General features: G+C 33.7%; 1 protein-coding gene across 1 annotated transcript in view; it reads left to right on the top strand.

Moving 5' to 3' along the window:
• Positions 1 to 26,530, top strand: part of LOC141388543 (nose resistant to fluoxetine protein 6-like) — a 37,398-nt gene that overhangs the window by 7,700 nt on the left and 3,168 nt on the right. Inside the window, exons 3-9 of the mRNA XM_073958465.1 lie at positions 13 to 181; positions 1,895 to 2,044; positions 2,115 to 2,484; positions 2,558 to 2,723; positions 13,034 to 13,113; positions 13,185 to 13,298; positions 20,705 to 21,066. Of these exons, the coding sequence (XP_073814566.1) occupies positions 13 to 181; positions 1,895 to 2,044; positions 2,115 to 2,484; positions 2,558 to 2,723; positions 13,034 to 13,113; positions 13,185 to 13,298; positions 20,705 to 21,066 (1,411 nt within the window). The remainder of the gene's footprint in view (positions 1 to 12; positions 182 to 1,894; positions 2,045 to 2,114; positions 2,485 to 2,557; positions 2,724 to 13,033; positions 13,114 to 13,184; positions 13,299 to 20,704; positions 21,067 to 26,530) is intronic.

Below are 26,530 nucleotides of genomic sequence, written 5' to 3'. Positions count from 1 at the left end.
TTTTTGGTTTAGGTAATCCAATACTATCAGAAGATTTACAGAGATGATCCAAAGGAGGACGCTGTGAAATATAAAGATATGTTGGATAAGTGTGCCAATTTTATATTTCAAAGCAAATATAATTTAACACTGAACACATTTGTGGAATACTGTAGTACCCCTGAAAAGAAATCCAATATAGGTAAATATAAAATGTATTGAAATAGTTTATAACAAACTGATGAAATAGAAAAAGTAAACCCCATTTTTCGTAAAGAAATTTTGATAGGGAAAAAAACAAGTAAGAATGTATCAATCGGCATTGCCGACAGAATTATACCCTCAGCCTGTGTGATTTGAAATTTTAGATTTGAACTTGACGACAAAGATATATTTGGATTAAAGCTCAAGCTCAAGTTTTAGGGAGGAGGTACGTGAAGGAATGCATAGGCATAGTCCATTTTGGAAGTGGATCTTATTTTAATTGTCATTTGTTTTTGATAGATAGCGCGCACTCCAGTCATTTCAGTTGGCCACCGTATAACTTAGAGGTTTTGGCCCACTATGTTAGTAAGCATGGACTTACCCATGAAAAACATAATATCGCTGTAAACGGGACCACAATGAGTAACATCGGTATGCATTTTCGAAGATCTGCGATCTGACCCTAAACTGGGAACTTTATCTAAGATTCACAGAAATATTACGATTTGCAAAGTATAGACCATCTCGGTTATTGCCTTCGAGAGTTAATGTGCGCTCCATTTTACCGAAAAGTTTTGAACTTTTGTATCGGAGGTACTAGAAGATGTGGACCGATATTGTCCGTCTTCGAACTTAAATTAAGTTTGGATAAAATATTACGAAGGCCAATTTTGCTACAGCAAAAATCAGAGCTTTTAATTAATTAATTGAATTAATCGAGCTAACATGGCCTAAGGAGTTTGTATTGAAAAATGAATTTTAGCGAAGTGCCACACACCCAACCACTATGCTACGATCGTTTCGCTGGTGGTTTAAGCCAGCTCATCAGGCATATTTTGAATGTAAATGGCTAGAAGACAAAGGCTGATTTTGATAACTTCTATTTATACCACCATTTTTACAAATTTGTAGATATGAAGTATTTTTGAAGCCTTTTTTTTGTATCAAGTCACCCTAGTGTATTGTCTAGGAATAATTTTCTCAATACATACACATGTACAATCGACGGGCGGTTTCCTTCATGAATTGTAATGCCTTCCATTTCGGAAGTTTGTTGATATCATATCAAGAATATAATAGGTTGGCAGTGGCTTAGAACGCTAGGACTTCGACAACATTGTCTGTTTGTTGGAGAGGACCCAGGTTCAAATTTGTAGATATGAAGTATTTTGAATGGAGGAGGAGAATAAAGTCCATATTGGAACCTCATCTATGTCTGGTAGAAATCGATTGCTCCCTTCGAGAGTTATCGTTCACAACATTTTACAGAACATTTTTGAACTTTTGTGGGGGAGGTACCCGGAGGAGTGGACCGATATGGCCCATCGTGGAACTTAAACTAAGTTGGGCAAAATTCTACGAAGTGCAAAATTTGGTTCTAATCGGTTGATCCGTTCGAGAGTTATCGTGCGCACCAGCCAGCCAGACAGACGGACGGACATGGTAAAATCGACTCCAAATTGTTTGAAAGATTTTCGTCGAAACATGCCGTTATTTCGAACACATTTTTTTGGACGTATCAAAGTGTATATACCCTCTTAGCTTAGGGCTGAGGGTAAAAAACAGATTTGGAATGGCGATTTTAATCTACATATATACTAAAAATCATTGATGTAGTTGATACCTACTTTTTTTTTGAAACGGTAAAGAGAATTTTACACATGTTCCCAGACGTGATTGTATGTGAATCTTAATTTGTATGTATTTTCAGGATATTTGGAGGCCTTTGTTTATTCATTATTGTGTTTATTGATGATTTTTACTGTTGCCTCATCGATCTATGATTATTTTCTGAAGGGTCGGAAATCGTTGTCAAATCAACAAGTTGACGATTATTACATAAAAGAGTTTGATACGATGGGTAGGTATGCGAAAGTCTTAATATCAAATCATTCAGTGTAACCAAAATCAATCAACCTTTTTTCTTCTAGGTTCTACACTATTAACCTCCTTTTCAATTGCCAGAAATTATAAAAAACTTACTTCATCTAAAATTGGCAGCAAGGATTTCAACTTCACGTATTTCTTCCGAGTCTTCACAATTTTCTTTGTAATTTGGGCCCATGTATTAATGTATTTCATGTCAGTGCCCATGCAAAATCCGCAGTTTTTTGAAGATTATTTAAAACAAAGTGTGATGATAATATTCCAAAATGGCCCTATTCTCATACAGATATTCTTTGTATTGACGGGATTTTTCTTGAAGCTGAGATTTGATCAGCAAAATCCCATTAACCCGGAAACCAAACCAACCAGATGTGTATTGCTGTACATCCAAGTATTTGTGCATCGTTATTTAAAGTTTGTCATTTAAATGAACACTGTATTGAGTCTGTATCTTTATCTTTTTCTATTGTATTTTCCTTTAATTCAGATTCCTTCCTTCGCTGGTATTTGTAATACTATTTAATGCTACTCTATTGACCAAAGCAGGAAATGGACCAATATGGAAGCATATAACGGATGGGGAACATGTTTTTTGCAATCGGAATTGGTGGAAAAACATTTTGATGATAAACAACTATTCGGTTAATGATAGTGTAAGTAATGGCTACATGTATGTTGTCACTTTAGGTATGCTAATATACAGACCTGATGTCATACATGTGAAAAAGCATATGGTGTGATATAGCCATAACAATACACAATAGGCAACACTAATACATATTGGAACACATCTCAAAATTAATCAAAATGCAATTAATTGCCGATTTGATCGATACAAATGTATAATTTACGCCCATACCTAACATTCAACGTTACGTACTCAAATATTTCACCATCCTACCACAAAAGCGCTCTTGGAGCGTCCGTATAAAGGCCTGGGTACATAAGCTGCCGCGCCTGCTTGCCTTGCATCTGATAAAAGAATAAAGAAGGCCGAGCCAATTTCGAACTAAGTTACCTTTTCTTCTTCTTTTAATTTTATTATTGGTCTGTTCCAGAACTGCAAGAATCTTCTAATTTTTACTATTTTTTCCGATAGCATAAAGTAAAAAATGTTATCGTAGTAAAAATAGTAGCTTCTGGAACAGAGCAATAAATGTCTGTTCCAGAACTGCAAGAAACTACTAATTTTCACTATTTTTTTCCGATAACATAAAGGAAAAAATGTTATCGTAGTAAAAAATAGTAGCTTCTTGCAGGTTCTGGAACAGAGCATAAATTTCCTTTGGCTTTTGTTTTCAAAATACAAAACAAACACACACAACATACTATACGTTCTGTCATAGTTGAATTTGTTCAACTTGAAATAAAATACGCTCGACGTATTTCAGTAGTATTCATGAAAATACATGCGTTCTACTTTTTTCACCACACTCGCTTTGGGTATACGGACGTATTTAGGTATGCGTCTTATTAGACTGACAATATTTAAATCTTTTGACATTTTTGTTTATTATTGCTCTTTTCCAGAACCTGCAAGAAGCTACTACTTTTTACTACGATAACATTTTTTCCATTATGTTATTGAAAATAGTAAAAATTAGTAGATTCTTGCAGTACTGGAACAGACCATATATTGTACTCCCTCCTTATGCTTGGTTTACATTTACGAAATCCACTCGATTTCAACTGTCAATTCCATTGATAAAATGTCAAATGAATTGACAGTTGAAATCGAGTGGATTTCGGAAATGTAAACCAAGCATTACTGTGAGTATTTCTAATTGATTTGTTATAGCTTGTTCTCTCGAGCGTTTGAATTACGTTGTTCGCCTGTTGAATGACGTATACGAATTAACCCGTTTCCACGACACCATTCGTCATTCATAGTAACATGCTTCATTCTTTCTCACTTCTTGTTTCCTGTTAAGTCGTCTGTATGTTCAGGGGGTCCATGACAGTAACGGAGTGCGGATAAATGGCTTTAATAGGTCCCGGGATATGAGAACAATATCTTCCAACATTATTGACATGATATTAAAGACCCTAGTCTAGAGAAATGGGGCTAATATCAAAGGCTAATACCAGGGATCTAACGCATTCGACTATATTTTAGAGTTGGGCAATCTCGTTCAATTGAACGATCCGGATCACTATCTCTAGACATCGGATTTTGCATATTTTTTAATAATAGAGATACGAAGATTCTGATTGGACCAAAATTCGTTTCAAAGAAATCTAAATTCAATGGCAGGGACATATTTTGTATTTATTTTGAATATTTGCATATTTTGCATATGCACAAAATATGCAAAAATATGCAAAATATGCAAAAAATATGCAAAATATGCAAAAAAAATATGCAGAATATGCAAAAAATATGCAAAATATGCAAACAGTTTTTGGCCGAAAATCGTCATAAAAGTCGTAAAATTGACAATTAAAGTTGGGAAAAATCATCAAAGTGTCCTAAATTAAAATTGTTGGCCGTTTAACGTCACTTTTTTAGCAGATTATTATGCTATTGAGACCCCTTACCACAGTGTGGATATAAAAATATGGTTATATGTATATTGTAGTACCATTTTTTATTATTAACCTATTAAAAAATATAAAATTTGTTAAATTGTCAAATATTTTATTTAAAATTCAATATTTTCTTTGTCTTAATTTGTTGCATTAGCCTGGTTTTAACTCAAAACATCGATGTCGGATTTTTTTATGCGGCACTCCTCTAAAGTGTTTAGTTTGGTTAGTTTTTAAGGTTGTTGAATTTTGAGCCCAATTGGAATATGTTAACACATGCCACTGGGTCCTCGTAGTTATGAAAATCTCGGCTTTTTGGCTATTTGACGACTTCAGGTACCCATATCTATGAAACGGTTAAAACCATTTGCCCGTGTTATGCATTAAATTAAATGCCATACTATTCTTAATATTTCTTGCCGAACAACAAAATACGTAAGTAATACTGAATTCAAGATAATAAAGCCAATGTTCCGAAAACGCCTTAGGGTGAAAATGGAGTCTCTTGTGAAAAAAACCCTTTTTACAGTATTTAATTTAACTTGCTTTTGTGTCTGTTTAGTTCAAGCCTAGTAACTTATTTTCCACACAGTTGTAGTTGACCAATCGAACTAAAACTTTGCACACTTTTCAGACTTGAATGACAATACATGAATATGAAACCAAAACCAATATGGGTAAATTTTTTCTTAGAGCCCCCATATAGCGGTACCACCCGATTTAAAGTATTTTAAGGATTCTGGTTAAATTTTTAGGCCGAATTGGCTATAACTTGGCATTTGGGGTTCCCAATGGTACAAAAACTTTCTCGCTAAAAATGTTGGACTCAGGTCAAGGTTTTGGTATAGCCCCTATTTAACGGTACAACACGATTTCAGGTATTTTAAAGTTTTTATCTATATTTTCGGCCTAAATTGGCTATAATTTTGTTATGAGGTTCCCAGTGGTCAAAAAAATTAAATGCTGAAAAGTTAAAATAAAAAATAGTTAAAAAAATAAGTTACAGTGTTTTATTTACAAAGGCACTTAAAACTAAACTAAATCTCTCAAATAAAACGCTTGCATTTGAATTAAAAATTGTGGCAATATTAAACGGCCACCAGCGTTTTATTTGAGAGAATCCATCATTAAAAATTATGTTCTAGTTTTAAGTGCTTTTATAAATAAAACATTGTAACTTAAATTTTTTAAATTATTTTTTATTTCTTCCCATATTATCAATTTTTGGGAATGAAAACAAATGTCTTTTACATTTTGTTCATATTTAATGTGATTTTGGAGACATCTGGGTAAAGATGACTACTTGGTGATGAACTCGACTTCTTGCTATGCTATGTCGTTCACAACTTTCAAGTTGTTTAACATCCTTTACCCTTCCTGGTAATTGATGTTCTGCGGTCAAGTTACAGGATCTCTTTTAAGAAATTCGGAGTTAATGCTTAATCTCTTGAACAACAAGTAAGTATACCCTGTAATTACGCCTGGTAGACTTTTTCTGGAAATTTCGGCAGTTGTTCTTTTGTTATACCCCGGTTACACTTAGCCGGATTAACCCAGTGGGTTTGGATTTCAAATGTCAATTCCATAGCGCAAACGTCAAAAAAATCCTCTCGAAGTGGGTTAACCCGGCATAAAAACACTAGTGTAACCGTACTATTAGTTTGGTTTTTTTCTATCTTCTTCTGCTTGCTTAGTTAAGATTTTTGTCGCATTTAGCTCTTTACGGTGGTTTGACGGTGGTTTGAACTATCAGATCAGGCCAACAAGTTCAGGACTAAGATACCACATATGATATATCATTTTGTTATTTCCTTTATCTGATATTTGTTTCGTATTTCAATAAATCTTCAATGCGGTTTAGGTATTTTTTTGGACCTAAAAAATATTTTTGGACCCTAACAATATTTCACTATTTGTTGTATTAAACTCAATCTATTGTCTCTAATCCTTTTCAACCCATTGATTATGTTTACCCAATCCATCCAATATTATATCTACATAACCATTATCTTGTTCATTATAGGTTTTGTAAAATCAATAACCCACACTCTCATTTATAACACTCAGTTGTTGTCCTTTGATATAAAATAAATAAACAAAATAGGAAATGTTCTGGGCGCGTTAAACCGGGCTCGAAAAATGAAAACACAAAGTGCTTCTACGACCTCTTGTTCTTGGGAAGTCAGCTGGGAAGTAGTTTTAAAACATTCTCGCCTACATCGAACATGGATTTGTCAATCGCAGACTATTCTTATAGCAATCGCGTGAATATGTTTGTTTGATGTCCGGATGTGCTGCCAAACTTGCAGTCAAAAATCCCTCTCAACAATACTTCTTATAAATCTGTACGCAGGTACAGAAGCTCTCGACTTAACATCTGCTTAAGCTGGTAAGACCCCATTATTCTAAGCATTCGTACACTGCTCCCCTGAGCTACTGTCAGTTTCAGGAACGCCCAGGAGTTGTTCTTTACCCCCATACCAGATGATACCAGAACGGCAACCCGTTCTTTCTGCACTGTTTTGGGAATACCTGGTAATAGTTTTCCATGCCAGTGCACGCAAATAGCCTTGTTTTGGGGTATCTTCCTTGAAGTTGTTGCTAGTATTTTTCACTGTTTATTCTCCGGAATAAATGGATAAAGCTTCAAAAGATCATATATTTGTTGGGGTCCTCTCCGAGAGCTTCTACTGTAGAAAAAATGATACGACTAACGTTCATATAGGACACTTTACAGGGATCCAGCAGCAATGACAATTTCATGGTTAGGAGTTTTTGTTGAAGCTGCGCTTGATTATTTTCGGGACAGATGGTTCTTCAGATTCTACGAAGCGTTTAGCATCAAAAGAAGACCTAGATCTCATTGAAAATCTATTGAAATACGAAAACATAGACAGAAAAAGGAAATAAAAAATGATAAATCACCTGTGGTATCTTAGTCCTGAACATGATGGCTTGGCATTGTTTGATCCGACAGTGCAAAACACCGTAATGAGTCAAATGGCGACAAAAATCTTAACAAAGCGAAGATGGAAACTTCTCCGGAAATATTCGACCCAAACTTACAAAAGAACAACTGTTCGAAATTCATAAAAAAGTCACATTAACTCCGAGTCGAGCTCAACACAGATTACAACCAATTAATTACAAAGGACGAACAACTAAAACAAAGCGTTCTCCAAGTAGTCGGCTATACCCAGATAGGCTCCATTTTCGCCCTAAGGCGTACGTAGTCACGTTAATCGGGACACTGGCTTTCTATCTCAAATTCAGTTATACTTACGCATTTAGTTTTTTAATATAAAATAAACAGAATGGCCTTTAATGCATAATACGGGCAAATAGCTTTAACTGTTCCACAAATATGGGTCGCCGAGAGAGACGAGATTTTCATAACTTCGAGGCTCCAGTAGCACGTGTTAACTTATTCCAATGGTGCTCAATTGGCAATCTTAATCTTAAATCTATCTAAGATCTAATCTAAGTAAACAGTTTAGGCGGCACCCCCGCCTAAAAAAATCCGACATCGATTTCTTCTCTTTGAGTTAAAACCAGCCTAAAGCTACAAATTAAGAGAAAGAAAATATTAATTTTATATAAAATGATTGATATTTTATCAAATTTTATATTTTTGCATAGTTTAACAATAAAAATAGTATTACAATACCATATACCCTAATTGACCAACAGTCTTAATTTAGGACACTTTAAAGTTGTTTTGATGATTTTTTCCAACTTTAATTGTAAATTTTACGACTTTTTTGACGATTTTCGACCAAAAACTGTTTGCATATTTTGCATATTTTTTGGCATATTTTTTGCATATATTTTGCATATTTTTGGCATATTTTTGATATGACCCCATATATCGAAAAATTGACCCTCAAAACGCCTAGATCCAAAATTTGAGTCCAATCGGATGAGAAATAAAAAACATGCAAAAATCCGATGTCTAACTATCTCGTTCAATGGACACCGGTAATTTCTTTGACAAAACTACGTATACTTAATTTCACACGTTAGCTTTTATGATGTTACTCATTCGTCTTTGAACGAGGACAGTGATCCGGATCGTTCAATTGAACGAGATTGCCCAACTCTACTATATTTATGAATAACATGTTGCTATATTTGACTCCTATGTATATCGGATCACCCATTGAAGTCTCTACACTACAAATCCATAGAGTACTTGCCCAAAAAATTTGCAAAAACTTACATAGGGGCCTATTTTATGTCAATATTATACGAAAGCGGTATTACACTAAAACACTCGTTGATTTATTGTTTGGAGGTTCGAAAGTGCTGAAATTAAGTTCAAAAGCAAAAATATCCCATCATTTTGTTAAAGAAGTAAAAAACAAGTAAAAAAGTATCAATCGGCTTTGCCGACAGAGATATACCCTCAGCCTGTATATATTGAAACATTTTTTTCCCAAAAAACGTATGTATTTAGGGGTTTTTAAAAATTTTGGGCATTTGAACCGACACAAATGTTCATTGGGATTAGAGATCAAAAGTTTTGCGGAGGAGATACTAAAAGGAATGGATCTACATTGACCATTATGGAAGTGGATGCCCAGCCGCTACATATGGTGCCATATGGGGTTTTTACACCCTCCGGGATGTTTGCTCAAGAAGTATGGACTTGCCCTGAAAAAATGTTTACCAACTTAAACTATGTTTGGACAAAATATTACTAAGGCAAAATTATGGACCGAATCGGCAGCTCCGTTCGAGAGTTATCTTGCGCTCCAACCACCTCACACGGTGTCATAGGGGTTTTTTGCAACTTTCAGGCTATACTTGTACCGTCGTATGGAGGGCAGTGAATACAAGTTGCTAAAACAACAAGTTAAAAAGTATCAGTCGGCTTTGCCGACAGAGATATACCCTCAGAATGTGCAAATTGAAACACATTTTTCACAAAAAAAAACTTATGTATTTAGAGGGTTTCGTATGAACCGACAAAAATGTTGATTAGGATTAAAGTTCAAAAATTTTTCGGAAAAGGTACACCCTTCGGACTGTTTTCTCAAGAAGTATGGACTTGCCCCTGAAACAACTTTTACCATCGTAATTGAGGCAGCGAATGTAAGTTGCTTCAACAAAAATCAAAGTGATTTAATAGCAGGTCTTAAAGTGAACTTATCCAAAATTGTGTGTGGGAGTTACGGGATGGAGTGGATATTTGTCCACGCCATATTCCATATTCGAACCTGATCTATATCTGGTAGATATTATGAGAATGTGTAAAGTATGGACCAAATCGGTCACTCCCATCAAGAGTTATCGTGCGCACATTTTTTCCGAATATTTTTGAACTTTTGTGGGGTAGGTACCTGAAGGAGTCGACCGATATGGCTTATCTACGAACTTAAACTAAGTTTGGAAACAATATTACGAAGGCCAAATTTTGGCCGGAATCAGCATTTCCGTTCGAGAATTATCTTGCGCTTCCACCCATAAACATGGTGTCATAGGGTTTTTTGTAACTTTCAGGCTATTTTCTCAGGAAGTATGGACTTGCCCCTAATGAAATTTACAGCGTCGTATAGAGGACAGCGAATACAACCTGCGTAAACAAAAATCAAAGCGATTCGAGACCAGGTCCTAAACTAAACTTTTCCGAAATTTTGTGTGGGAGGTACCCGAAGGAATGGACCGATTGAGTCCATATTGAAACCTCATCTATGTTTGGTAGATATTACACGATGTGCAAAGTATGGACCAAATCGGTTATTCCCTACAAGAGTTATCGTGCGCACAAGTTTTGCGACAATTTTTGAACATTTGTGGGGGAGGTACCTGAAGGAGTGGACCTATATGGCCCATCTTCGAACTTAAATCGAATCTGGACAAAATATTTCGATACCCAAAATTTGAACCGAATCGATTGATCCGTTCGAGAGTTATCGTGCGCACCAGCCTGCCAGACAGACAGACAGACAGACGGACGGACATTGCTAGATCTACTCAAAATTGTCTGAAACGGATATCGTACAAACATACTTGGGGTCTAAAACCATTATTTCGATGAGGCACATTTTTGGTCGCATCAAAGTGTAAATACCCTCTTTAGCCTAAAGGCTGAGGGTATAAAAATCAAAGCGATTCTAGAGATGGCCCTAAACTGAACTTTTCCGATGTTTTGTGGGGGAGGTACCGGAAGGAGTGGACCGATATAGCCCATCTTTGAACTTAAACTAAGTTTGGGCAAAATATTACGAAAGCCAAAATTTGAACCGAATCGGTTCATCCGTTCGAGACTTATCGTGCGCTCCAGCCAGCCAGACAGACAGACGGACGGACATTGCTCAATCGACTCCAAATTGTCTGAAACACATTTCGTCCAAACATACTTGGGGTCTAAAACCATTATTTCGATGAGGCACATTTTGCCCGTATGAAAGTGTATATACCCTCGTTAGCATAAACGCTAAGGGTATAAAAATCTTGCGATTGACAAAAGTGTAAACTTTATGTTGACGCCTCAGATTTTGGGTTATTTTGGTAATCTTCAATTATTTCCTAATGAAACGTTGGAAGGGTCTAATATTTTCTGGGTTTAATTTACCACTAAATACTTAAAAAAGTTATATTTATATGATATACGTATAATATCTCTATGTCGCTGTAATAATGCAATAAAAAATATTGAGAGGTGTAAACGCTTACTGTATATTTTATGAATTTATGAATTTAATTTACCACAAAATACTTAAAAAAGTTATATTTATATGATATACGTATAATATCTCTATGTCGCTGTAATAATGCAATAAAAAAATGTTGAGAGGTGTAAACGCTTACTGTATATTTTATGAATTTCGTGGGGTACCATCCCCACGTCTTTCTTTTAATATCTTAGCACAAACAGGTTTAAAAAGGTTAAAATTCAATACACCAATTAGCACAGTATAGTGAAACCAGTTATAACAATAATTAAATAATTTCTGATCACACAAAAACACAATTTACTAAAGAAAAGCTAAATTTATAAAAAAGCACAACAAATTCTGACAACTATCACAACTGATAACTAAAAAAACGCTCACACTTTTTAAATATGTTTTATTTTGAAAACTGATGACCACATCCACTCTTTTCAATACATTATACTTCCAATACTACTACCTACCTTTTGGGTTCTTAGTATACTCATCAAGGGCTTTCATCTCCAAAAGAAATTTTCCACCCCCCAGACTTTGACTTCCATTTTGTGTCACAGTGTTATAAAAGGCATACAAAGTTTTCATTAAAAACATAACGACGGACCAGCAACGCCCCGGGTTCGCGTTTTACAATAAACGTTAATGCTAATTTATTATTGCTTTTAACTTCAAAGTAACCAGAAGGCTACGAAGCTGTTCGAAAATCCAAACAAAAACAAATGAGAACTTATAATAATAGGGGTATGTGCATGGTACACATCAAGGTATATTGAATGTGCAGATAACACTGTGAACCGAAATTTTGGGGCAGAGATAATTCCTTTTGGGGATGAAAGCCCTGGAGGAGTATATTAAGAATCCTGAAGGAGAGACCCGCCGTGAGTCGAACTTCCGAGTTATGGCGTGATGAAGTTTCTGCTGAAGACCCTGTGAGGCATCTAAAATTAGCGTTATATCTTTGTTAACTGTTGTTTTAGCTTATTTATGAGATAACATGTCTTCAGTCAAATTAAATGAGGATTATTTTCGTAGATCATTTCCACCTTCTAACTCGCTTCATTCAATTTCTTTTAGTTCCTTATTTTAAGAACCGCTATAAAAGTGCCACAAGATGACGTTTTTCAGCTTAAAATAAGGGACAGAAAGGACATTGAAGGATGCGAGTTAGACGGTGGAAATGCTCTATGAAAATAATCCTCATTCGATTTGACTTAAGACATGTCATCTCATAAATAAGCTAAAACAACAGTTAACAAAGGTATAAGCTAATTTCAGATGCCTTACAGGGTGTTCAGCAGAAACTTCATCACGTAATCACTCGGAAGTTCGACTGTAGGCGGACCTGTCCTTCGGGATTCATAATATTCTCACCAAGGAATTATCTCTGCCCCAGATTTTCAGCTCCATTTTGTGTCGCAGTGTAATTAATTAAAAATTTCACTATAAATGACCTTCGCTCTATTAAGGAAAAAATAATATATTTGGAATATGTTATGTCAAACTTTGCTTTATGTTGTAGGGAAAATTACAACAATAATAAGTTTACTACAAAGTGGTTTCACAGCTGGCCTTGGCCTTGGTACAAATAAAAGTGATGCATTAAGAAAAAAACAACTTCGTTATAGGGAGGTTCATTGTAGTGAGTTTAAAAAGGTGAAAATGGATGGGAAAAGTTGTGTTTTAATTGTGTACTCGTTGTAGAGAAAATTTCGTTACAGAGAAGTTCGACGGTATACTCTATTTAATGCCTTTTTCTCTTCTAGTGTATTCATCAAACCTGGTACTTGGCTGCAGACATGCAATTGTTTGAATTGTATCTTCTTATCATAATTGTCACAGCAAAGTATGTCCACGTAGCTGTAAAAGTTAACTTTATAAAAATTACAGTGATATCCATTACAACATTCATTTCAGATTTAAAAGAAGCAAAAAATATTTGTATACACTAATAGGTCTATGTGCAATAATTATCCCCGGTGTCATTACCTACTATTTCAAATTGGATGCGTTTTCCCGTGTACATCCAGAGTAAGTAGACTATTTTGTATATACATATCGTCGGTGTCATGCTTAAGTGTTCCATACGCCATTTGCCTGATTCGAGAAAAACTCAAGTTAATGTTTAAGGCCATACAGGATAAAAATGGTGCAATAATACAATACTTTAAGAGCTCAGTTCTACTTAACTAAACTCATAGAATATATCAGTAGTTTATTTTAGCCAGATATCTGTGATAGTCTAGAAGTTATGACCAATTTTTACAATTGCAAAAAGTTGCTGAATTGTTCCATGTTGTTTTTTCATGTTTTGAGCAGTTTGTGTCACATGTAACACATTTTGTCACATTTCAACCAAAACACTTTTTATCAATCGTGTTCCACCTCCCTTATATGAAGTGCTACTGTGGAGTTGAAAAATCAGGACTTTAAATGAAACATTTATTTTTCTCATATAAAAACAATAAGAACCATTATTATAGGCATCCTTAACATTTGTTTAAGGTATTGCCTTCACTTATCACCATTTTTTGTGGTAAAAATTTCGATCGGACAAAACGGATTGATTTTTTGCATTTCTAAGGTAACATAAAACATTTAAACGCGTTTTTCTTATAATACCATTTTTGTAGTCGGTGTCCACACTAGCTTCAAGTCGAATGAACGTTTTTACATCAAAATTTTGTCTTTATACTAGGGATTTCTTGTTTAAACGATTGATACATTTTCGTTTTTCATATAACAATACAATATTCAAAACTATTTGGATTTAGAAATTATTATTCTTCAGTTTTTAAACCAAGTCCTTTCAAACAATTTGTTCCATACGCCACATTATTCGTAACTTGGCAAAAATTGGCAATTTTTTGTTCCAAACGCCATCATTTTTGGTGCGGAACAATTCGTTTTTGTCACTTTTTCTTCCATACGCCAAATGAAATGGATATGGAACTAAAAAGTTCAAAGTTGTTTTGTTCCATGCGCCAGGCTTTATGGATATGGAACAAAACGACAAGATTTTTTGGGTCACAAAGCGGATATGGAACAAATTTACATCTGAATATCTCAGAAATTATAAGAGATAGAGAAAATCCGACCAAAAAATCTGAAAGAGCATGGTTCAAAACCTTGTAAGATACCTTTATCTCAAAATGTCAAAAATGGCGTATGGAACACTTAAGCATGACACCGACGATATGTATATACCTTTGTACATTAGGGTTATAACTTTTTTGCATTTTTTGCAAATATGAAAAAATACCGCCACATATCCATGTAGAGCATTGAAAATATTATGAAATGCGTTATCACTTTTCCCATACCCGTTAAAAAAAGTTTCCCTACCGATTCCATACAAGTTTTCCATTGCAGTTATTTATTTTATGTTTTCCATTGTGATAGCAAAGCGTTATTAAATAAGCTATTTCTTGTTGAAATTTATAGCCTAGACCGACGGAAGTCTTAATTTGCATTAACAGCCCTAATTCAAATTAATTTGAACATTATCCACATTTTTAATGCACAAAATCAAACTGAATTTATACTGAATTTAGCAATGTTAATTTGGCAATGCTGTTGAAAATCAATTGTCTTTTGTTAAATGTCCATGTTTATCAAAATAAAAAAGGAAAACAGATCAGCAATTTTTACGTTTCTTTCAAATAAGTAGTGGTCTTTCGCGAATAGCATAGCGTTTGTCGCGCCTGCTATTAAATCTATTTTTACAATTTTTATTTTCACAAACATTTCATTACCCACCATAACAATTCTATCGAAAATAATATCTTCTTCAAATGTTTCTTTACAGTTTTGCGACAGTTTTATAATGTTAAAAAGACTCAAAGATATCGCGAATTAATTAAATATATTTTGGCTTTTTCGTGTGAGAAAGTCAATGGTAGAAAGTATATTTGTTTTGTATATTTAGCGGAACGTTTGTAAATCTTTATGAAATGGTCTGCTGGGTACAAACCAACAACACCAACAGCTGTTTCATAAATGCAGAAACTATCGGCTGTCAGGGTGAAAAAATAATTCAAATTAAGGAATTTTTAATGCAAATTAACTCTGTCTAGGGCATTAAATTCAATATGCCACCATTCTTTATAAATATAATACAGAATTTTTTCCAAATCGCGATAATTAAGCGTCTATTTGTATACCGGGCTGTTTCGGTCAGATGTACATGAGATAAATAAAACTAATTTATTTCATTTTTACTCTACGTTTCGTTGGTTTGATTCCAACTTCATCAGGAGTCTTTATTGAAAATCCTAAGACAAAACATTCATTTTAGTTCCAAATCATATTTCGAATTTCTTAGTTTAAAGTTTTACTTACAATTAGTTTCTCTTACATAGTCGTGGTATTATTCTTAATTATAAAAAAACTGGACTTCACAACACAAATTTTTGTATAAATAAAAATAATAATCACAAACTTAAATAAAAATAAAAATATTGCAGCAAAACCTTAAACTAAATCACAGAACGTCCTCTTCAAAATATTGCAACCGAGTATTGATATTTAGTATTATCCTTGTCTTCTTTTGTATTCATACATTCACACATTCTCTCTTGTATTCTTAGACTCTCAAGAGTATATCTCTTATTTTCGTTTTTCTCTCTATCAAGTATTTTTACATTTTTAAAATCTGCTACATGGCCCCACTGTTTAGTATGTTGGGATAAAGCTGTATTTTCTTTGCATTTCTTTATGTCGTTCTCATGTTCACTAAGTCTAACACTCAGCCTCCTCTTCGTCGTACCGACGTACACCTTGTTGCACTTCTCCCCTTCTCTGCCAATGCATGGTATTTCATACACGACATTGCATTGTTGTAATTTGTCTGTTTTCGTTTTTCGGGAGAATACAGTGTGGAGTGGGTGATTTGACTTATAAGCTACTGATGTGTTGTTGTCGTTTATCATGGTTGCTAATATGTTGTTGTCTGTCAATCTGGGAATATATGGAACACTGATAAAATTTCGTTCATCGTCCAGATGTTTTTCTTCTGGTTTATTTTCTGAATTTGCAGTTCTCTGTTTTATTAGTTTGTTGATAATGTTTATTGGATAGTTATTTTTTAATAGGATTTCTCTTATTTTGTTTGTGTTTTTAGTCATGTATTTTTCATCGCTTATACAGTATGCAAAGTTCATATTCGTACACACCTAAAAAATTAATAAAATCTTAATTAATTCCATATTTTATGTGCAAATATGAAATAATTGATAGGAATTACCATAATGAAGAAAGATTTAAGAATAACAAAACACATTTTTAATTTATTCCGTCATTTAGGTATAGATGGCGACTGTGTTGGTGGCAAAGTTCGTATTCGTACACCTATAAGCACTATATATTTGGTGTTTTTAAGGATTTTAAAAGCAAAATTCCGCAAATTTTTGTTCTTTTCTTCTTTTGGAATGCCTCTGCTATAAAAATATGTAAAAATAATGGTAATTTTATTAAAAATTTTGCATGAATAAAAAGTCGGACGATTATTTGAAATACTTAAGAAAAATGTGCTAGATATGATTAACTATTGCAATTTGTTCCATAATTTTGGACGAAAATAGTTAATAGCAGTCCTTCTGTAACAATATTCAAGGTCTAATATGAAAATAAATGTTGTTAGCGTTTGAAAATGCAAAGAAACGTAATCCGGGCTTACGCAAAGTACACACATTTTTGGTTTATACTTGGTGAAAATCGCAAGTTTCGTTTTATATTTGACATTAAATGTATTGAAGTTTTAGAATACAGCTTCGAAAATCATTTTATGTCAAGACATATCGGAAATTACGATGAATAATAATTTTTTTAGGAAGAAAATTTCCCCGAAAATAATGCATTTCTTCAAAAGGTTACCCCACGCTCTTTCCTGTACAATTTATTTCATTCTTTTGACATTTTTGTACTCATTTTGGATCCTTCGGTAAAGAAATATAATTTTCAAGAAGTAAAAACAATTATTTTCACGATTTTGGCAGTCATAAACCTCGTTCATAGTAAGCGTAGAATTTCAGTCGCACGCAGACAGTATGAAAACTTGTACAGTTTCATGTTTCTTCACAATTTCTCACAGTTTTCGACATAAAATGATTTTCGAAACTGTATTCTAAAACTTCAATACATTTAATGTCAAATATAAAACGAAACTTGCGATTTTCACCAAGTATAAACCAAAAATGTGTGTACTTTGCCTAAGCCCGGAATACGTTTCTTTGCATTTCCAAACGCTGACAACATTTGTTTTCATATTAGACCTTGAATATTGTTACAGAAGGACCGCTATTAGCTATTTTCGTCCAAAATTCTGGAATAAATTGCAATAGTTAATCATATCTAGAACATTTTTCTTATGTATTTCAAATATTCGTCCGACTTTTTGTTCATGCCAAATTTTTAATAAAATGACCGTTATTTTTACATATTTCTATAGCAGAGGCATTCCAAAAGAAGAAAAGTACAAAAATGTGCGGTATTTTGCTTTGAAAATCCTTAAAAACTCCAAATATATAGTGCTTTTAGGTGTACGAATACGAACTTTGCCACCCACACAGGCGCCATCTATACCTAAATGACGGAATAAATTAAAAATTTGTTTTGTTATTCTTAAATCTTTCTTCTTTATGGTAATTCCTATCAATTATTTCATATTTGCACATAAAATATGGAATTAATAACGATTTTATTAATTTTTTAGGTGTGTACGAATATGAACTTTGCATACTGTATAAAAAACTTTCTTGATTAAGTTATTGGCTGTGTTTATTTTCATGTTCTTTGGTTGTGTAGAGTAATAATTTATCATTCGTCCGGATGCTGTGGGTTTTGTGTACCAATCAGTTATTATCTTCGTATCATCTCTTATTATTTTCATGTCTAAGTACGGTATTTGGTTATTCTCTTCCATTTCCACCGTGAATTTTATTTTATTGTGATATGAGTTTAATAGTCTCAAAGTTGTATCTAAATGCTTTTTGTCCAGGATGGCAAATATGTCATCAACGTACTTGCAGATAAATTTGAATTCAATCCCCTTTTCTTTGAGTTCCGTGCTAATGTTATTTAGCAATGTGTCCAATACAATGTCGGCTATTGTTGGCGATAGGGGGTTGCCCATTGGCATACCATAAGTTTGATGGTAAATTTTTTCGTCATACTTGAAATAGTTATTATCTATTAAGCAGAATTGTAAAAGTCCAAGAAATCTTCGCTTCGGAATCGTCGTGTGTTGTTGTAATGTTTCCCATTTGTCCAGAATGTTCTTAATGGCTAAATGAATAGGTATATTGGTGAACAATGATACCACGTCAAATGAAACGAGAATGTCATCTTCATCCAAACTTATATCATTTAACTTTTCTTTCAATTGCATTGAGTTCTTTACGTTTAAATGTGGTGAGATTATGTGTCTTAAAATTTTTCCAATGTATCTGGAGAGGTTATAGCATGGTACTTGTGTGGAGGATGAAATCGGCCTGAGTGGTAAATCTTTCTTGTGAATCTTCGGCAAACCATATAATTCAGGAGCTTCAGCGGCATTGCACATTAGTCTAAACTTTTCCGCTTTTGAGATGTGATTTTCCTTGTGTAAATCAGATACCATGTTGTTGTTGGTTTTTAAGCCCGAAACAGCCCGGTATACAAATATACACATCAAAGCAAGAATAATAACAACACGGTCATAATAAATAAAAATAAGCGTCTATTTTATTTATTGCTTTACGCCAAATCGTGGGCGCATAGTGCCAAATGTTTAACTTCCCAGTGGGAAAATGGAAGCAATGGTAAACGAGGAGGTAATGCATAAACACTATGATTTATTGATTCCAGAATACATTATTGTTAACACGGTGCATGTCCTAGGAAAATAATGCATTCCTTTTGTTTGCCTAAGTGATTCATAATATAATGCATTCAATATAATACATGTTTGGACACTATTTCAAGAATACATTATATAATTGATTATTTATTTAATTTATTCCCCCATAATAGATTAAATTTATATATTTTTTATTTAAAAAATATATATTTTAATTAAATTTTTTATTATTTTATTATTTTTTTATTAGTAATAAACAAAGGTTAGTAAATATATGCACCTATTCTTAGAATACAAAAACAAAATCGAGTGGATTTCAACTGATAATTCCTTTGCGTATACGTCAAATAAAAACTCATCCGAAATCTATTGGCTTTCACTTGACGTTTGAGCAATGGAATTGACAATTGAAATCTAGCGGATTTCTTAAAAGTAAACCAACTATTAAACTGTCTTAATTTAGTCAGATGGAATGTCTTTCTAATCTCCTTTATGTATTCTTTCTCGTCATATCCTTCGCACTTTGACACTACTGTAAAAAATAATTTATATTAATATTTATGTTATAAAAGTATTTAATTTGCAAATGTTGAACAATTTTACTTGGTTTCATTTGATGTATGTACTTGCACAACGTTTCTTTTTATTTGGTATTAAACGCCTCCAATGTCGCTTTGAATACATTTAAAAAACGTACATCTTTACTGTCACACGAATGAAACAAAACTAAACAAATTTACAAAGTTAACAATGACGCGACATGAAGTCGTCCGAAAATAACGGGACACAAAATCAAGAAAAAAACAAAGTATGAAACTACACATTCCATCATATACAGATTCTGGAATATAGACGGTAATCAATCTGTAAATTTCGTCAAATGAAATTACCATTTCGCTTCAATTGGGATGATTAATATAATGCATCCTATAACAACGGTGTTATAATTAATTTTTGCTCAAATTGCATTCTTTTCTCGATTATTTTTGACAAATTCTATAATGTAAATCATATAATGCTATAAATTATTTATTATCAATGTAATATATTCTCCATTTTCCCACGGGGTTATTTTAATGTAAATAAAGCATATGAATAAAAAATTACCAAATTTTACAACGAGAAAATTATCCAAAGTCCTTTGGAAATCGTTTTCAGTGCGGTCTGTTTTCATCGAATAGGACTAAAGAATGCTTTTCCGTTGTTAGGACAATATTCTGCAAATGGTACTGACGTGTTTTTTTTTTTTTTGTTATAGCCCTAATGTATATCCATACTTGAACTATGTTTACATTTACGAAATCCACTCGACTTCATCTGTCAATTCCTTTGTGTATACGTCAAATGAAAACTCATCTGAAATCGATTGGATTTCATTTGACGTTTGAGGAATTGACAGTTGAAATCGAGTGGATTTCGTAAATGTAAACATAGTTTTAAACGCATTTCACACTTGCACATAAAACATGTGTTTTGGGAATTTACGTCATTTATTTGACAGATATTGTATGGAATTGACAACTTAAATGATCCATGTTTTATAAAACATGTTATATGTAAAATGCGTTTTATTGATTATGTTTCTTGTTTTAATTTGCAGATACTATCGCTATTTCTATTTTCAAAATGTGGAAACATTAAACAAAATCTATTTCCCTATTTATGGCAATCTGGGCGGTTACTTAGTAGGTATAATATGTGCCGAAATATACGCAAAATCTCCTACATTTCAAGAATTGAAGAAACGATGTGAAAAGTACAAAAACGACCTTAAAATTCAAATACCATATTTGGTGGCAATTCTTTCAGTAGGTTTTGGAACTTTATCTACCGGCCTTCTATTTTATTTTCAAAAGCCCGAGGAGGCTTCTATCTGGCCAGCTCTTTATTCGGCATTTTATCGCAATTTTTGGGTAATTTTTTGTGGAATTGCCATAATGACTATGGCGTTAAAATTTGGATGTAAGTATAAAAAATTTTAAGTGTATTTTTTTAATGTGTTAAGTGGACAGTAGCAAATGGTAAAAATACAATTTGGTAGATACAAACAAACTTCTCGAATGCTTTAATCTGGTGCTGCTAACTACAATGTTTTTGACGCTGGAAAGCTTAACGGAATCATTCCATTGTCAAATGTTTCATTGTGGAAACCTTTTCAATTTTGACATTGAAGTCGCCTAGAATAATTTTAATGTCATGGGCAGGACACCGGCCATATGCCTTTTCTAAGCGCTCATAAAATACATATGTATATACATTCGAACCTCGATAATCCGGAATCAGGTATCTGTAAACCTCCATTATCCGGGAAAGGAAAACACCGGAATTTTTGTTTATTTTACACCGATTAACCGCAAAAATCTTTATAATTCATTGCCCCAAATTTCAATGGATAAAAACAATGCACAAATGAATTATTTTAGAACGGATTTAAACATTTATACTTCACATTAAATTCATAACTGTTTTTATTTATAGATATTTGCAATATCTCATATATAAAAATATATCGTCTGTCTCGTCGGAAAAGGTCGTAAGTCCCTTTTCATAAATTTTTCAGGAGGAAGAAAAAACATTCCAGCGCTTTCTGTATTAAAGATTTTATTATGGTGGTAAAGGCAGAATTCTTCGCTTATTTATTCCGCTTCAATACATGTATTTTGTTTGATCAAATTACATATCGTTTGGGAGATAATTGGATGTCTTTGGACTAACGACCTTTTCCTTGTACAGTTTTGTATTTTTGCAGGGACTCATAGTACGTTTATATATAACCGGATTTAACAAACCCACTGGGTTTCAAATGTCAATTCCTTTGCGTATACGTCAAATAAATTCTCATTAAAAAGGTTAACCCTGCAAAAGGCTATAATATTAACTTGGCCTTACGACCATTTTCTGCAATTTACGGATTTTTTAAAATAAAATATTTTTACTTTACACAACAATGTGGAAAGGGTATTATAAGTTTGTTTTGTCCAATATTCGTGTAACATGGCAAAGTATTCGTCGTAGACCCCTTCCCCTTGCAATTTTTTCATATATTGACAAGATAAAGCGATCTAGATATGTGTGTCCGTCCATTAACTATTGTAATAAAACTCCTCAATTTTGGACCGATCGTCACGAAATTTTGTGGAGAGGTCGGGCTCCGACTAGAAATGACCCCATTAGATATTGGTTATGATCGTAAGGCGTGAAATGGACCAAACCCAAAATTTGTATCCGAGTTTGTAGCTATCCTGTAGATTGCAATAATATTCCGATCGGCACGAACTTTTAAGAATGATTTGAGTTTAACACAAAGAAGAAGCTTGCAATTTATCATGGTGATCAGATAATAATTAGCGAGTTTAATGAATCAAAACTTTTGGGTCAAAATTGCCAATTTTTTTAATATGATGACTATATATTTATTCCTAGAAGAGGAATTCTTGGTCTTCCTGTTGATGCCAATTATATTGATAAACATGGTTAGATAACAGAGTTTTAGCCTAATATATACCGGGGTCCACAGTTTTAATCAAAAAATCACGCTAGAAGACTTATTTATAAGATTATAATAATTGTGGATGTTGATCGGATAGTATTTGTGGGTGAAAATGAGCATATGGTGTTAAATATTGGAAAATTAAATTTTTGGTGCATATTTTAATTTATGCAGGACAAATTTCGGTAAAATATCTTATAAATGTGTAGAAAAAACTGTTTACTTGATGCAAATTACAATAAAGTAGCGGTTAAATGACGGAACTGCTTAATATATATGTGGGTGAGAACTCCAATAGAGTTATTCCATTATTAATTGTTTGAGATTAACCCTGCCACTGATCCCAAAAGTTCAGTTCAAACAATTGATCTCCATTTGGCTACTGAAAATGCCAACAACTTCTAGTATTCATTTTTAAAAGTATATATTGAGACTACAAAAACCCTAGTAGGGCTTTGTCCTCTCAGATCCAGTTCGGATTTTATGGCCTAAAACTAAAACTATTTTTTTGCATTTATCGGGCTTTTATCACAGCAACGAATACGAATTTATCCTTGCTGTCTTTAGCAATATTGTAGCCCTAGACTAATAGAAGTTAACCGTTGAACACACCGAACAAATACAAGCTAAACTTTTGGTAGCTGAACCAATTAACTTTTAGAAAAAATATTTCAAATAATGTTCTCAACAATTCCTCAGGTAAACATAAATAAAGCAACCCGAGCCTGGCTTAACAAAACGTTCTAGCGTAAAACCAGTAAGGAAAGGATCATATTCGGGCGGGCAAACTATATGATACCCTACACCACTGTGAATATGTAAAATATAGGAGATATATATCAATTTTAACTGATTTCCATATAATACGGTACACTTATTACTAGACAGAATTCCGTCACACATTCCAAATTTTATCAAAATCGGACGTATATAGCGGGTTTGGTGCAAAAACAGCAAATCGGCCGAAAATATATACATATATATGAGCTATATCCAAATCTGAACCGATTTCGATGTAATTTGGCACATTTATTTTTAAACCGAATTCACGAGCGGTTTATTCTCGCATTTGGGATTTCACAACATTTTTGACATATTTATTACATTGTCGTTGAAAATATAAAATACTCGTATAATAAAATATACAATAACATGTTCAGAAGATTCGTGTATTACATTCCAGCGAATGTTTTCCCAAAAGAAAACATTAAGAAAAAATTACCAGTTTTGGAGATATGGTGTGAAATGTATACAAAGTATGGAATTTATATTATAAAAATGTTTGAGTTCATTTTTTCTCCAAAACCTAACTAGGGTTTTCTGTCGTTTGGGTGTGTATTTTAAAAAAATCCTCTGTTCAAATTATTTGCACATGATTACTTTAAAAATGTTGCAGTGTTATCCGACCGAAATTTGGTGGCGATCCGATCAAAATTGCGTGATTTTAAAAGTTTAAATGGACAGACTGACGGAAGGACACACACATAGATCGACTCTGCCCGTCGAGGCATTCATTTTGTTATATATGTGTTAGTATAGGTCTGCGATCATTATTTCTATAAGTTACAAACTTTTGGACCAAAATCAACTTATAATACCCTTCCCACATATTGATGTAGGATAAAACAAGTAAAAAAGTATCAGTCGGCTTTGCCGACAGAGATATACCCTCAGCCTATGTGAATTGAAACTTTCATCTACGGACAAATCGAATGTATACAGCGTCTTTTCAGAATTGTGTGGCCCTTTTTGGACATTTGAACTTGCCGACAAAAATGTGGATGAGGATTAAAGTTCAAAAGTGTTGCGGATGAGGTACACACTTGAAGGAATGGAGCCATATCTTTTCGATAGATATCGCGCCCACTAGTCATTTCATATAACTTTTGAACCACTATGCCAGAAAGCATGGACTTGACCACGGAAAACATAATATCGCTGTACACATGGCCACAACGAACATCATCGGTATACATTTCCAAAGGATCTTCGAACTGGCCCTAAACTGCACTTAGACACAAATGTTGAACTTTTGTGGGGGAGGTACCCTAAGGCGACAACCGATATGGGCCATTTTAGAAGTTAAACTAAATTTGGACAAAATATTAGGAGATGCAAAGTTTGGGCCAAATTGGTTGCCCCATTCAGAGATATCGTGCATACCATTTTAGTGACATTTGTTTTAATATTTAGGGGAAGTACCGGAAATTGTGGACCGGTATTGCCCATTTGGACATAATATTACGATGGCCAATTTCGGACCAAATCGGTTTATCAGTTCCAGAGTTATTGTGCTCTCCAGCTACTACATATGGTGCCATAGGGGTTTTTTACAACTTTCGGGCTGTTTTCCCAAGAAGTATGGCAAGTCCATAAAAAACTTTTACCGTCGTAATTGAGACTGTGATTGCAAGTTGCTTCAGCAGAAATCAAAGTTAGTCCAGAGCAGGGGCCTAATTACGTGATTCGATTCGATCGAGTATTTGCTCGTGAAAAAGATTTCGACACGATAAAAAAGCGGCATGACGAGATTCGATCGAAATCGTTGATCGAATGTTTCGAGAGTAACCGGTAATCGAACTATGAAAACCTATGTGTACTATAGGGAATATGATGAAGGTAGATGTAAAAAAGGTGTTTTTTGATAGCAAGAACCAAAAAAAAAAAAAAAAACTAAATTATGAATGAAAAATGTAAATATTTGTGGAATTTGTTGAACAATATATTCAATAATAATTTCGGAATGAAGTTGTGCTATGGAAATAAGAAAATTATTAATTCTTGCAAAATCTTTTTGACATTGTTGTAACGGATTGCTGATACATCTACCTTAATAATCCTCTCTCAAAATAAATGAGAGAGAGTTTGGTGGATGTTTTGCATTAGCCTCTCTGAGAGAATATTTCCTTTGGTAAACAACGGGAGATGAAATGTTTAAAATGTACTTCCCTTATACAATAAAGACTATTAATATTAAATATTTTTTTCTTTTTTCCAGAAATGCTTATTTTTTAACGACTGCAAAAGTAATTTTTGGTTAATGATTGCATGCATTTTAATTCTAAATTTATCACAATTTCTCAAAACGACTGCAAAGGACCTTTCCCAATTTCTCTTGTTATATTGTCTAAAAAATGCTGCCAATTATTTACTAACATCGTTTTTCTTCTATAAAACGACAACAAACAACAATTTTTACATTTTAAACAAAAAGACAATAAGGAAATCTTTCATTTTATTTGTTTACGATAGGTAATTTGGCCTCGAGAAATTACTCGCAAATTTATGCTCAATTTCTCGATAATTTTACTCGATAACAAATGTTGTCATCCCAACTTTGAGTACTCAGGTAGAAACAACTCGATATCGAATCACATAATTAGGCCCCAGGTCTCAAAGTGAACATATCCGAAATTTTGTGTGGGAGGTACCCGTAGGAATGGACAAATATAGTCCATATTCAAACCTAATCTATATCTGGTAGATATATTAGGATGCTTAAAGTATGGACCAAATCGGTCCTTCCCTTCAAGAGTTATCGTGCGCACAATTTTTCCGAACATTTTTAACCTTTTGTGGGGGAGGTGCCTGAAGGAGTGAACCGATATGGCTTATTTTCGAACTTATACTAAGTTTGGACAAACCATTATGAAGGCCAAATTTTGGATCGAATCGGCAGATCCGTTCGAGAGTTATCTTGCGCTCCAACCACTACACACGATGTCATAGCGGTTTTTTTAACATTTCAGGCTATTTTCTCAGGATGTATGGTTTTGCCCCTGATGAAACTTGTACCGTCGTGTGGGGGGCCACGTTAGGGTCAAACCTATAGCTCTGCGTGTTGCGTGTGCGTTCAAAAATACAAAAACAAAATACATGTATTTCAATTTCAATTTGAAATACATGTGTTTTGTTTTTGTATTTTTGAACGCACAC

The sequence above is a fragment of the Musca autumnalis genome, unplaced genomic scaffold, assembly GCF_047663935.1.
Source record: "Musca autumnalis isolate F117 unplaced genomic scaffold, ASM4766393v1 scaffold_1, whole genome shotgun sequence".
Classification (NCBI taxonomy): domain Eukaryota; kingdom Metazoa; phylum Arthropoda; class Insecta; order Diptera; family Muscidae; genus Musca; species Musca autumnalis.
The sequence above is the reverse complement of the archived record's forward strand: the minus strand, read 5'-3'. Positions and strand labels throughout refer to the sequence as shown.